At 39.1% G+C, this 13,689-nt stretch overlaps 1 protein-coding gene and 1 non-coding gene across 3 annotated transcripts in view; both read right to left on the bottom strand.

Annotated features, from left to right (window-relative positions):
* Positions 1–13,689, bottom strand: part of KPNA4 (karyopherin subunit alpha 4) — a 65,303-nt gene that overhangs the window by 21,398 nt on the left and 30,216 nt on the right. The window contains exons 11-14 of one of the 2 annotated variants that reach the window (XM_032764834.2): positions 13,266–13,397; positions 12,866–12,994; positions 6,689–6,793; positions 4,700–4,771 (exon numbers count right to left, since the gene is read on the bottom strand). In XM_032764834.2, coding sequence (XP_032620725.1) covers positions 4,700–4,771; positions 6,689–6,793; positions 12,866–12,994; positions 13,266–13,397 — 438 coding nt within the window. The remainder of the gene's footprint in view (positions 1–4,699; positions 4,772–6,688; positions 6,794–12,865; positions 12,995–13,265; positions 13,398–13,689) is intronic. The other variant, XM_032764835.2, reaches the window with a different exon arrangement.
* Positions 8,491–8,810, bottom strand: LOC116815984 (small Cajal body-specific RNA 7). Its single transcript, XR_004371611.1, has one exon.

The following is a 13,689-nucleotide window of genomic DNA, read 5'->3' as shown; positions in this document are numbered from 1 at the left end:
CCATCCTGCAGCAAAAAATGTTCAGGACCAGACTTCAAAGAGAAACTGCTGAGCTTCAGTTCATCTGCAAATTGGACACCATCAGCTCAGGATTAAACAAAGACTGTGAATGGCTTGTCAACTACAAAACCAGTTTCTCCTCTCTTGGTTTTCACACCTCAGCTGCTAGAAGAGGGCCTCATCTTCCCTGATTTAACTAACCTCGTTATCTCTAGCCTGCTTCTTGCTTGCTTGCTTATATATACCTGCCCCTGGAAATTTCCACTACATGCATCCGATGAAGTGGGTATTCACCCAGGAAAGCTCATGCTCCAAAACGTCTGTTAGTCTATAAGGTGCCACAAGACTCTTTGCTGCTTTTACAGATCCAGACTAACACGGTTACCCCTCTGATACTTGACAGCATAAGGAAAAACTGCCATCAAAGTTTCAAATTCACCAACCCTCCTGTCTGAGGTGATGGCTACCAGGAACGTGACTTTCATGGATAGGAGAGACAGAACAAGAAGCTAATTGTTCAAAATGAGGCTTAGTGAGTATTGAGAGAACAAGTTTCAAGTCCCACTGAGAAGTTGGTGGCTATTCACCCCGCTCCCCGTTTTTGTTTTAAATAGGCAGAAAGATGCTGATTAGGCCTTTCCAGAATCTGCTAGTCATTGGGGGCATGAAGACTCAGTAGCCCTGTGAAGATGGATGGTATGCACTGATTGCTGCCAAATGGATCCATAAGGAGCTGAAGGATAAACCTGCTGTGTTTAAGGAAAGAGCATAGCCCAGAACGAGAGGAATACATACAGCTTCTGAGGACGTACTCAAATAGAAAAATGCTTCTACTTAGCTAGATAACATTTTCTAGTGGAATCCTTCCTACTGTTAGAAAAGAGATTCTTTATCGCTTCAGAACGTGATTGCTCTAAGAATGACGCCCATCCAAAGAACAGGCTCTGAGAGGAAGCAGACATGGGTTGGTATGATTGATCTTGCAATTCCTTTGGGTAAGGAGATCAAGAAAAGTAGGAATGATTGGTACCAGTGACGACATGTGTAGGAGGTTAGGGAACCAAAGCTGTCTGGGCCAGTTGGAGGCCATGAGAATAACCCATGCTCTGTCTTGCCAAATTCTGCACAAAACTTGAGGCAGGAGTGGTAGTAGAGGGTAGATATAGTTCAGGTGAACTGACCATAGGAGGAGTAGAGCATCGCCCAGGGCTTCTATGGAACAGTATATTATGCATTTCCTGTTTGTTTGGGAGGCTAACAGGTGCCTGGTGGTGGTCCAAAGAACAAAAATATTGTACACAATAGAGTCATGTAGCTCCCACTTGTGACCAACAGCAAAAGTGGCTGCTGAGAGAGTCCACTATCACATGCTGGTTTCCTGGGAGACAGATTGCTGACAGAGTAATCAGATTACTAAGGCACCTCTTCCACAGACATACTGCTTCTGCACACAGGAGGACGGATCTCACTCCTCCCTATTTATTGATGTGCAAGACAGTTATGTTCGACATTATGAGGACATGGTGACCTTAACAGGACAAAAGTTTCACAAGTTCTTTGAACTGTTCGCAGTTCTATAACACTGATGTGCCTCCTGGACTCTTCAGATGTTCAGGTGCCTTTTGCTATATGGCTGTGCATATGGGCTTCCCAACCCAACAATGACGCATTGGTAATGATCACCCTGCCCAGTATGGAGACGAGGAAGGGAGCGCTGATGAACACCTGATGGTGATTCTTCCCCTTAACAGGGACAATATCACTTTGGTGTCAACAGTCACTATGGTACTCATGGACTGTCAGTTTGGTGAGAATACAAGTTGAAGTCATGCTTATAAGTAACAAAGATGAAGGACTGCAAATGGTGTGACAAAAGTATGAGACCATATGGCCTAGGAAAGACTGCTCTGGACGGGTACTCTGGGGTTGTTTTCATAGTCTGAAACCTGTCCTTCAGCAGATAAGCTGTTGCTATGATTGAATTTAAGGACGCCCTGATAAAGTTTCTGTAGCTGAGAGAATGGATTTTTCAGTGTTTGCGCTGACCCCCCAAAAAGGAGAGGAGTTACAGTATTGTCAAAGTCGATGCAGAGGCCTCTTGGTGCGACATGTCGATAAGGGGACAGTCATCAAGGTAAGGGAGAACAGTGAAACCATGGCATCTAATATAGGCTGCTACAACAGAGAACACCTTGGGGTAAAGACACTGGGGCAGTGCTGAAAGGGAATACTCTGTATTGAATGTGGTTGGAATTCACCATGAATTCGAGAATGTCTCTAGGAGCGGAGTGGATGTCCACATGAAAGTAAGAATCCTTAATATCAAGAGCTGGAAACCACACCTCTTTTTGCAGGAATGGAAATCATAGATGCCATCATCATCATTCAAAACCTGAGTTTGTAAATAAAGTGGTTGAAATTATAAAGGTCAAGAATGGGTCTCCAAAGCTGCCTATGTTCTATGAACTATGTTGAGTAAAAACCACTTCCTCAGTACTGAAGATGAACCTACTCTATTGCTCCTTGCTGTATGAGAAATTCTACTTCTTGTTTGAGAATATTCTCATTAGAGTGGCCCTCATTAGAGAGGTTAAGAAAGGGGTTTTTGGAGGGGGCAGGGACAAACTATCATATAGCTAGAATGAATGACGTTCAGCACCCATTTATCTGTTGTTATTGCACTCCAGGTGTTGAAAAAGTGTGCTAGATGACCCCCAAACGGTGTATGGAAGTCAGATTTTGGACTCAGTGGTTGCAGCTTTCAAGCTCCCACCAAAAATAACGTTTAAGCCGAGGGCTGGGACTAGGATCAGGAATCTGTTGCAGAAGCTGCAGGGAAATGAGTCTTTTAAAACCTCTACCATCTCTGGTGGAAGTACTACTGAGCCGTCTGTCTAGGTTAGTCTGTCAGTAGAATTTTCTCTTTGGGGCAGATATATATATTTCCAGGGTGCCGAGAGTGACCCTGGAGCCCTTTAAAATCCGTTAAGAACTCATCTGTCTTCTGATTAAACAGATGAGACTCAACTGTGTGCTCGACCCCAAAGTATGGACCCACAATTCCACACATTACGATGGCAGTATTCGTTGCCCTGGAAGATGCATCAGCTGCATCTACTGCTGATTAGAGAGTAGGCCTGGAAATTATTTTTGTCTTCTTCTAGGAGTGCCTGGAAACAAGCTCTGTCCTGATGTGGGAGACTGTCAGTAAATTCTGTGACTCTGAATAGTTTAGAAGTCATTCTTAGCCATAAGTGCTAGGTAAATGGCTATCCAGAACCGGAGGCTAGAAGAAAAAACCTTTTTTCCCCAATAAGTCAAGACGTTTGCCCTCCTTGCCAGTCAGGATAGATTGGGGGTGTTAATGCCTCCATCATGACCTGGATAACTAAATTTAGGAGCAGTGTGAGAAAACAAAATTTTGCCCCTTTGGTTGGAACATACTATGGTTTCTCTGCCCTTCTGGAGTATGGGCACAGTTAGCTGGAATATGCCAGACTGCCCTAGATGGTTCCAGGATGGCTTCATTAACAGAAATGCTATTCACTGGAGCCAGGGGATTGAAGGATGTCCAGGAGCTTGTGTTGAGGATCTTGAACCTCCTCAGAGGAATCTGTAGTTCCCCTCCAATTCTGCAAAGAATTCCTGGAACTGCTGACAGTCATCGGGGGGAATGGAAACATTGGAATCACTGCCTCATCTGGAGACAAAGATGGCACCCTAGAATTATAAAAACTATTACAGGCATCTAAATATATTCACAAATAAAGGAGAAAGCTGAAACTTCGGACACTGGAGGTTCTGACCCCGAACATGTGGCGATGAGAAGGAACTGGAGAGGTGGTTGGTCTGTCCCCACATCCCTTATCTCCTTGGTCAGAAGCACAAGGTGAACCAGGGCATGTAGGGACCAACGGACACTGCTTTCAAAATTCTCCAGCTCTGGGAGCATGCATACTCACAGAGACAAGCACTTGAAGAAAATGTTTAGAAACCAGTGCTTTTAGTTCAGTACAGAACATTTTAAAAAAATCATAATTAAATTAAATTTATAATTTTTATGCTGCATAAAATAAAATGTTTTAAATATAGATTACACAATGAAAGGCACTGACTGTTGCATTTTGATACACTCCAACCCAATCATCAAATAAGTTTTAGCCTGATCTTTTTGAAGCAGGACATAAACAATCTAGATTTTGTGTCCAGATTTTATTGCAATTTGGAGACTGCTTCCCACCCAATTTACCTAGTATGCCCTGTTGTCACAGTAATTTCAATGACAGACCGTGGCAGAAGTTGGATGAATAAAAAAAACAGCAAATAAAAAAAAATCCTTTAATGTTTCACACTTATTTTCTGTACTCTTTGTTCACAGCAAGAGTACAGATACATACAGCTCAAGAATATTAATGAAGACTGAATGCAATTATTCAGATAAATACTGGGGTGTACTGCAGTGCAATATAACTAATTTTAATCCCTCAAAATTTGTCACCACTGATACTGCTACTCTTGGAAACCAGAGTATGATCTTACATCTCTGTTTCCCTTAATCACTGTAAATCAATGAAAGGAGTCTGGAGATACTATTTTGGCAGGTAATTTAAATTACTGAATCCCCACTTGTAACATGTCAAATACACTCAAGGAAGGAAAGGTAAGACGTAAACTAATTTTGGAAAAAAAATTAACTCACTTGATCTTTTCTTCCACTGATTGTTAAGTTGCTTATAGCCCAAGCAGCTTCTTTCTGAGTACCAAAATCACCCTAAAATACAATAATAGTTGGCTGTACATTATTTGGAATCACAAAAAACTAGGATTGGAAGGGACCTCGAGAAGTCATCTAGCCCACCCCGCCCAGGCCAACCCAGGACCCCAGATATACCTAGACTATTACTGACAGACGTTTGTCTAACCTGTTCTTAAAAACCTCCAGTGGTAGGGATTCCACAGTGTACCTTCCACGTTGTGGCCACATTAGTTTAAGTTGAGGTTAAAAAAAAAAAAAAAAAAAAAAAAAAAAGGAAGGCAGAAAAATCTTGTAAAATGCTAGGACCTAGTGAGGGAGAGGAAGGAGTTTGTTTTCCCCAACACTACTTTCATACTTCTGCTCTTCTATCTCCTGCAACCCACCATAGCTATGTGCCCACTGTTCCACTTGCACAGCCTTCAGCTACAAGACAGGGGAAAACAGTTTAGACCCAGAGCAGAGAACTGCAAAAACAATGGGAAGAAGTAAGTTGTAATTGTAGCATTATCCCCTTCCACTCTATACCAGCAGCCTGTACCAGACATAGCAATGAAGAGACATTGCACTGTGTTAATTTTGACATACCATATTGTTTTAGAAGCTGAGAGTCAGCTTTTGGTCTTGGTGAGCTTTTAGCCTACTAATCTGTTTATTAATTTAACCCCCCAAAAACCTAGATTTAATAGAAAATTATGCTTCCTTTATGGAATTCTGTCCTCAGGATGTACAGCATATTGATAGTAACTAAGCTACAAATCTATGCCTGTAATTCTACATGCTACTAGTAAGAGACTCATGATGATCTTTTCACTCCTTATTCCTCCCACTTGTGACTTTGTCCTCCTGTGCTGTAACCTCCTATTCGCTCCATTAACCAGGAGGTTAATCCGCTTAGTCTTCTGTCACTGCGAAACTAAAAATAAATTAGGAAAAAAACAAAAAAAACAAAAACAGACTAAGCAAGACAAAAACTGACCCTGCACTTGGCATTCCACACCTATACTCAACCATCATTTTTAAGCCTTAGTACTACAGTAGCAAGCCTCTTCCCTCCAGCAATTAGATATTGATACGGGGTGATGGGAAGTGAAAGCATCCTGGAATGTCTAACAGCTGCTATGATTCCCCACCCCCACCCACCAGGGAGGAATGAACATATATGTGGAGCTCCATACCTACAGCAGGGAGAGCTGCTAGCAGACAACTACCACAAATATACAGTTATTTCTATTATACATATCTACTTTTGTTAAATTACAGTAGTAAAAATTTAAAATGGGACATCATCTGTTCTGTGGCCTACTGCTCCAGGCCATGATTAATTTGGGATTACTCTGCTGGAAGTAGGTATGCAACCTAAGCAACTGGAGACAACTGAGTTTGCAAATGTCATCACTGAAGAATTCCTTATAATGTTTCCAAGCAAAGAAAAAAGGCAGACGAAAATCTTCAAGATTAAATAGAATGCTTCAAAAGTATTCAACTAAAAATTACTACACTGATTCCTGACTCTCATGAAGTCTGCTGAAATCCTCAGACGTTTGAGTATAGGCTTATTCCCACCTCTTCCTTCTACAAGGAAGCGCAGAACTATGCCACAATAACTTCTGAATGGCTGTAATTATTTTATTAAAAATTAATGTAATGAGATTTAGAGCAGTAACAAGCTATTTCTCAAAAAGTCATTTCCCTAAACTATTTTTCCCCTATGGATTAGACAAGCATTGACGTATGAAGTGAAATTTAGACTTGCATTAACTAAAGTATTATGCTTTAATTAGTGATATAGGCAAATTTGCTTTTTACTCTTAACTCAAACCAAATCTCAAAAACAGATTTACAATAAAGTCTATAGGTAATTGTCAGCAATTCAATAACAGCCCTGCTTTTTCCTCTTGCCAACAGTACAGAATCAAATATTTGTTATCCCACCTTATCTAAAAGGTGTATTATCATTGGAACAAGGTTAGCATCTATCACCGCCTGAACTTGCTGCTGGTTTCCTGCAGTGATGTTAGATAGGAACCATACGGCTTCCTGCAGGAAGGAAAAAAAAGAAAGCTTTAAAAAAAAAAAAACATTGAAAAAATATTTGAATATTCTATTTCCATTCCAGCAAGATTTCATGCATTTACAATTCTAGTAAAATCAAATTCTGAAGTTGAAAACATACCTTCAAACAATACAATTAGAGATTTAACTAGTGTAGTTCTGTATGTAGTTGCATTAAGAATCGTAATAATCCAATTAGAAACAAGGTGGGTGAGGGTAACATTTATTGGATCTATTTCTATTGGCGAAATTTTCAGGCTGTCTCTTAACTCCTTCACTAACAGAAAAGTTGGTCCAATAAAAGATATTACCTCACCCCACCACACGTAGTCACCCTAATATCCTGGGACCATCATGGCTACAACACTGCAAATAATAACCCAATTAGGTACATTAAAAGGAGAGGGCAACAAAAGGTTGGGACCAACTCCATCAAAGTGATTTTTACAATGGGAGACCAAACAGGATTATTGCCATCTTCTCTAAACCCATAGATTAACTGGTATTTTTTGCCTAGAAATATATCACAACCCCAGTAAATCCTCACAGTTTATTCTATATCCTGGAAGTCCATTAATAATAGCAGCATTATTTTCAGCAGAGGGCTGAATGAGCTCCAAAGAGTTATACCTCAACATCGCTTGACAGCCAGTGACAAAGGCATTCTTTTCTCCTTACCCCCTGCAAGATCTGTTCCTCCTTGTCCCTGTTCTGAACTATTCAGAAAATGTGTATTCACTGATTTAACACATATTTTTTAAGATTAAGGCCCTGTAGTATTTGTGCACTGCTATCAGGAAGATGACAAAACTAATGTTTTCTTTGTCCAAAGAAAAAGAAAGAAAGAACAAAACCAACTCAGCCTGAGTGAAGTTTTCCCAAGGCAGAGATCAATACTAAAAAAGTTACCCAAGATCTATATTAGATCTCAGTGCATGATTAACAGTTACAAACTGACAACTGAAAAATCAGAGTATTCTAGACCTGCAAAACTTGGATAAAATTCAACACAGGCAGGCCAATATTAATTAAAAAAAATACACGATTTTCACTAAATTTACAAGATTTTTCAGTTATTGCTAGGCAAGTTGAAAACTTGATACAAAATGCATAGAGTAGAAAGGTGATTATCCTCCTACTTCCAGTGAAGTCAGCAAAAGTTTGTTGTCTTTAACATGAACAAGAACAGGCCCCCATATACAGATGCAGACACTTTAGTTCACAAGCAGTGATTTTACTTTACATTAAGTATCAACACTCAGCCCAACCAAGCTGAGTGCCCAGTGTGGTATAGTCACAGTTATGTTAAACACTGTCACATAAAATGCTCCATAAGAAAGAAGACTGCAGATGACAGTCACAAGAATTACAATGTAGGCTCAAACGTACATGCAGCTGCAAGATTTAAGCCACTAGGACACCCAAAGTTAGAATGCTTTACCAATTTTATTCAAAGTAACTATTAGTCCAGCAGAAGCAATAATTTTGTAAACAAGTCATTAAACTGAGGACTACCATCATTATTGAGGTTACCCTTGAGCTATACCGGTTACTTTATATAAACTCTTCATTTCATGTATCTTGGTGCGATAATTTCATTGGAAGCTGCTTATTCAACTTAAGAGCATGGAACAAGGTAAATGTGACTTGCAGATTTTCTGACTTAACATTCTGCTGAACTCTTGGATCAAATCATGGGATCATTTATGTCAATGAACCTGTCAGAGATCTTTAGATTGTCTATATTCAGCTGGTGAGCTTATTTTGGGCACTTATCACTGGCAATGTGCAAAACAAAACAACACCCTTCTCAAAATTTCAACGTCTCAGATGCACTCTGAAATCAGCATTTCATCAGTGCCCCCATGCAGCCTTTGTACATTCCTCTCTCTCAAAAACACATTATAAAACATTAACATAATATTAAAGTGTTAAATTAGAATGTTTCCAATCTCTCTCTCACACACACACACAAATATCCAGTTACCTTTCATAATTTCCAAGAGTCAGTTCAATCAACTCTATTCCAAGTTCACATATTACTTTTATCAACACACAAAACAGCATTACAGTGGTTTTAATTTTTAATGTAAATACAGAAGACCATTTATTTCATAGGTAAACAAGCCTAATGCTTACAGACAGGGATGACGTGGTATTTACCAGGGGTGGGTTTTACTAGGTAAAATCATGATTTTTACCATCCCAGGAAAAAACAGTTAGAAAATGCCTTAAACTGGGATTAATTTAAAAACTGTTTCATGAATATACACCATGTTACTCTTACTTTTAGTTACATATTTAATTTGTGATTATGTAAGGCAGTAAATTTGTAGATTAATTTAGGGTTGTACAAATAAATTAAATTCCAGTGGGAATACTACTAATATGTAATTATAATACTGAACGCTGGAATATCTGTATACATTTTGGTTTGTTATTTTCCTCAAGGATGTTATAGATGTCAGAACTCATTTCAGTTTCCAATACTGTATAAACAAATGTAAAGAAACTGATTATATGAAAACAATAATACAGAGTTGTAGGATTGAACCATCAAGCAATCAGAAGCATAGACTACCAGTCCAGGTCCATTTGGCCATGTAACATTTTGTAGCAGAAAATCAACTTTGATGTAGTGGATAGACCAAGCCTATAAGACTTGATTTAGTCCTAAGTGGAGCACAGGGTCTGGTCCAAGAGCTGGACCGCTTGGTAATAGAGACCATAATATAATTAAATTTAATATCCCTGAGGCAGGAAAAACACCTTAGTGACCCAACACTGTAGCATTTAATTTCAGAAAGGGGAACTACACAAAAATGAGAAGGTTACTTAAAACAGAAATTAAAGGGTACAGTGCCAAAAGTGAAATCTCTGCAAGGAAACTTTTTAAAGACACCATAACAGAGGCTCAACTTAAATGTATACCCCAAATTAAAAAACAAAGTAAGAGAACCAAAAAAGAGCCACCGTGGCTAAACAAAAGTAAAAGAAGCAGTGAGAGGCAAAAGGCATCCTTTAAAAAGTGGAAGTTAAATCCTAGTGAGGAAAATAGAAAGTGTAAAAATACAATTAGGAAGGCCAAAAAAAGAATTTGAGGAACAGTAAGCCAAAGACTCAAAAAGCAATAGCAAATTTTTTTTTTTTTTTTAAAACAGTACATCAGAAGCCGGAAGCCTGCTAAACAACTGGTGTGGCCACTGGACGATCAATGTGCTAAAGGAGCGCTCAAGGACGATAAGGCCATTGCGGAGAAACTAAATGAATTCTTTGCATTGGTTTTCACAGCTGAGGATGTGAGAGAGATTCCCAAACCTGAGCCAGTCTTTTTAGGTGACAGATCTGAGGAACTGTCCCAGACTGAGGTATCATTAGAGGTGGTTTTGAAACAAATTGATAAATTAAACAGCAGTAAGTCACCAGGACCAGATGGTATTCACCCCAGAGTTCTGAAGGAACTCAAATGTGAAATTGCAGAACTATTAACTGTATTCTGTCATCTATCATTCAAATCGGCTTCTGTACCAAATGACTAGAGGATAGCTAATGTGACGCTAATTTTTAAAAAGGGCTCCAGAGGTGATCCTGGCAATTACAGGCCTGTAAGCCTGACTTCAGTACCAGACAAACTGGTTGAAACTATAATAAAGAACAATACTGTCAGACATAGACGAACATAATTTGTTGAGGAAGAGTCAACATGATTTTAGTAAAGGGAAATCATGCCTCATCAATCTACTAGAATTCTTTGAGGGGGTCAACAAGCATGTGGACCAAGGGGATCCAGTGAATATACTGTACTTAGATTTTCAGAAATCCTTTGACATGGTCCCTCACCAAAGGCCCATCACAAAGTAAGATGCCACGGGATAAGAGGAAAAGTGCCCTCATGGATTGGTAACTGGTTAAAAGATAGGAAACAAAGGGTAGGTATAAATAGTCAATTTTCAGAATGGAGAGAGGTAAATAGTGGTGTCCCCCAGGGGTCTGTTCTGGGACCAGTCCTATTCAACATATTCATAAATAATCTGGAAAAATGCGTAAACCGTCAGATGGCAAAATTCACTGATGATACAAAACTACTCAAGATAGTTAAGACCCAGGCACACTGCAAAGAGCTACAAAAGACTCTCTCAAAACTGGGAGACTGGGCAACAAAATGGCAGATGAAATTTAATGCTGATATACTCTTTCATTAGCCTGTTCGTTTATAAGCTGACCCCCCAAAATGGAGAGGTAAAAATAGCAAAAACTGTATGACCCTTTCATAAGCAGACTCTATATTTCAGGAGTTGGAAAAAACTTTGGCTCCCGGCCCTTCAGGATAAGCCGCTGGTGCATCGAGACTTGTGTTTACCTGGAGCGTACACAAGCATGGAGCCCCTCAGCTCCCAGTGGCTGGGGTTTGCCATTCCCAGCCAATGGGAGCTGCGGAAAGTGTCGTCACTTCCTGCAGCTCTCATTGGCTGGGAATGGCGAACCATGGACACTGGGAGCTGAGGGGCTCCAGGTCTGCAGACGCTCTAGGTAAACAAAACAACAATGTATTAGATATTCAATTACATGATTCCATAGAGTTTAAAATCATCACATTTTGGTGTAGACCCATTTATAAGCCGACCCCTGCTCTTTGATGCATCACTTTTTTACCAAAAAATATTCAGCTTATGAACGAGTATATACGGTAATGCACACTGGAAAGCATAATCCTAACTATCCATATCAAATGATGGGGTCTGAATTAGCTGTTACCACTCAAGAAAGATCTTGAAGTCACTGTGGATAGTTCTCTGAAAACATCCACTCAATATGCACCGTCAGTCAAAAAAGCAAACAAAATGCTGGGAATAATTAAGAAAGGGATAGCTAATAGGACAGAAAATATCATGTTGCCTGTATATAAATCCATGGTACGCCCAAATCTTGAATGCTGTGTGCAGATGTGGTTGCCCCATCTCAAAAAAGATATATTGGAATTGGAAAAGGTTCAGAAAATGGCAACAATAAATTATTAGGTGTATTGAATGGCTTCCGTATGAGGAGAGATTAATAAGACGAGGACTCTTCAGATTGGAAAAGAGATGGCTAAGAGGAGATATGATTGAGGTCTATAAAATCATGACAGGTGTAGAGAAAGTAGATAAGGAAGTGTTTACTCCTTCTCATAACACAAGAACTAGTGGTCACCAAATTAAATTAATAGGCAGTATTTCTTCACACAACGCACAGTCAACCTTTGGAACTCCTTGGCAGAGGATGTTGTCAAGGCCAAGACAATAACAAGGTTCAAAGAAGAACTAGATAAATTCATGGAGGATAGGTCCATCAATGGCTAATGGGCAGGAATCGTGTCCCTAGCCTCTGTCTGCCAGAAGCTGGGAATGAGTGACAGGGGATGGATCACTTGATGATTACTTGCTCTGTTCATTCCCTCTGGGGCACCTGGCACTGGCCACTGTTGGAAGACAGGATGCTGGGCTAGATGGACCTTTGGTCTGACCCAGTAGGGACATTCTTATGTTCTTATTCCTCAAATTTCAAAGATATACCCAAAGTTTGAAAGATTCATTCTATGTTTATTATTTTTCCCAGTTTAAACTAGGTTTAAGCCAGTATTTACCAGTGCCCTGACCTAAATTAGTTTTCCCTGGGAAATTGCTAACCTTGCAGCACAAAATAAAGATCAAATTTCATACAAGGTCAAGAACTCATTGCTGAGATTACAGATTGATGAATACTGGTTTATATGACATTCTGGAATGCCCTGATATTGATGAAGTTATTACAAAGAATTACTGTATTTGATAAGGATACCTATGAAGTTCGTTAGATTCTTTTAGGATACTAATGGCTTAATTTAAATAAGTAACGGAAAATATAGCAAGATCAAGACTTGTCGGCAAGAAACTAGTACTGCAACAAAGACGTATTATCAGGTTATAGTATTTGGGAAAAACAGTGTCATACTGACATTTGGTCAATAATACTTACAATACAGGGCAAATAATTAACTATTCCTATGGGTAAATTTCACCCCAAAATGTATTTACATACCTTATTAATTTTTTCTTTGGGATGTGTCAGGAGTGTTGGGAAGTGTGAAAGAGCTTCACAATTCAGAACTACTTGTGTCTGTTCATCAGTACCAGTAACAATGTTGCCTACAGCTCTGAGTGCAGCAGTCTGAAACAACACACTGTATTTCAAGACTTGAACATTTAGAAAAAAAGTTAAGCACAAAAACAGTGAACATAGCAAAATATTTTTCATTCAAATGTTACCACAAATTAGATAACTGAATTTTGATAACCTAAGTATTTTGCAAATAAATGTTTGCTGATAAACCTTTAGTCAATTATCAAAGTGGTAACTAAACAATTTAAAAAGTAAGCCACTTCAGTACTGTATAATACTATATTTTGAAATAAATTAAGATATTGCTATCTAAACTTACTTGCACTTTAACTTCTTGGTGGCTGAGAAGGGGAACCAAATAAGGGACTATTCCAGAGTCTATCACCATCTGGATCTGTTCATTGCCAGCATCCGTTAGGTAGGAGAGGGCCCAGACTGTATCTACCAATATCTAACATTTAAAAAAAAAAAAAAAAATAGTGTCAAACCCATTAGGAGAGAAAGGTCTAAATAAGATGTGCCGAGATCTATGTTATAAGGCTATTATATTTAAAGATAGGTTTTTTGTTCAAAGACTTGCTGTTAGAGTCCATTTAAATGTTGCTAGTTTTGTAACTGTCTCAAGGCAAGGGTTTTTACATTGAGAGCATTTTGTCGTTTAACATCTTATAATTAGAAGGAAATTATTCTGCTGTTTGACATATTCACTTTAAGAAGTCTAAAGTGCAGCCACTTCGTAATTT

Source organism: Chelonoidis abingdonii, chromosome 8 (assembly GCF_003597395.2).
Source record: "Chelonoidis abingdonii isolate Lonesome George chromosome 8, CheloAbing_2.0, whole genome shotgun sequence".
Classification (NCBI taxonomy): domain Eukaryota; kingdom Metazoa; phylum Chordata; order Testudines; family Testudinidae; genus Chelonoidis; species Chelonoidis abingdonii.
Note: the sequence above shows the minus strand (reverse complement) of the source record. Positions and strands in the feature narration are given on the sequence as shown.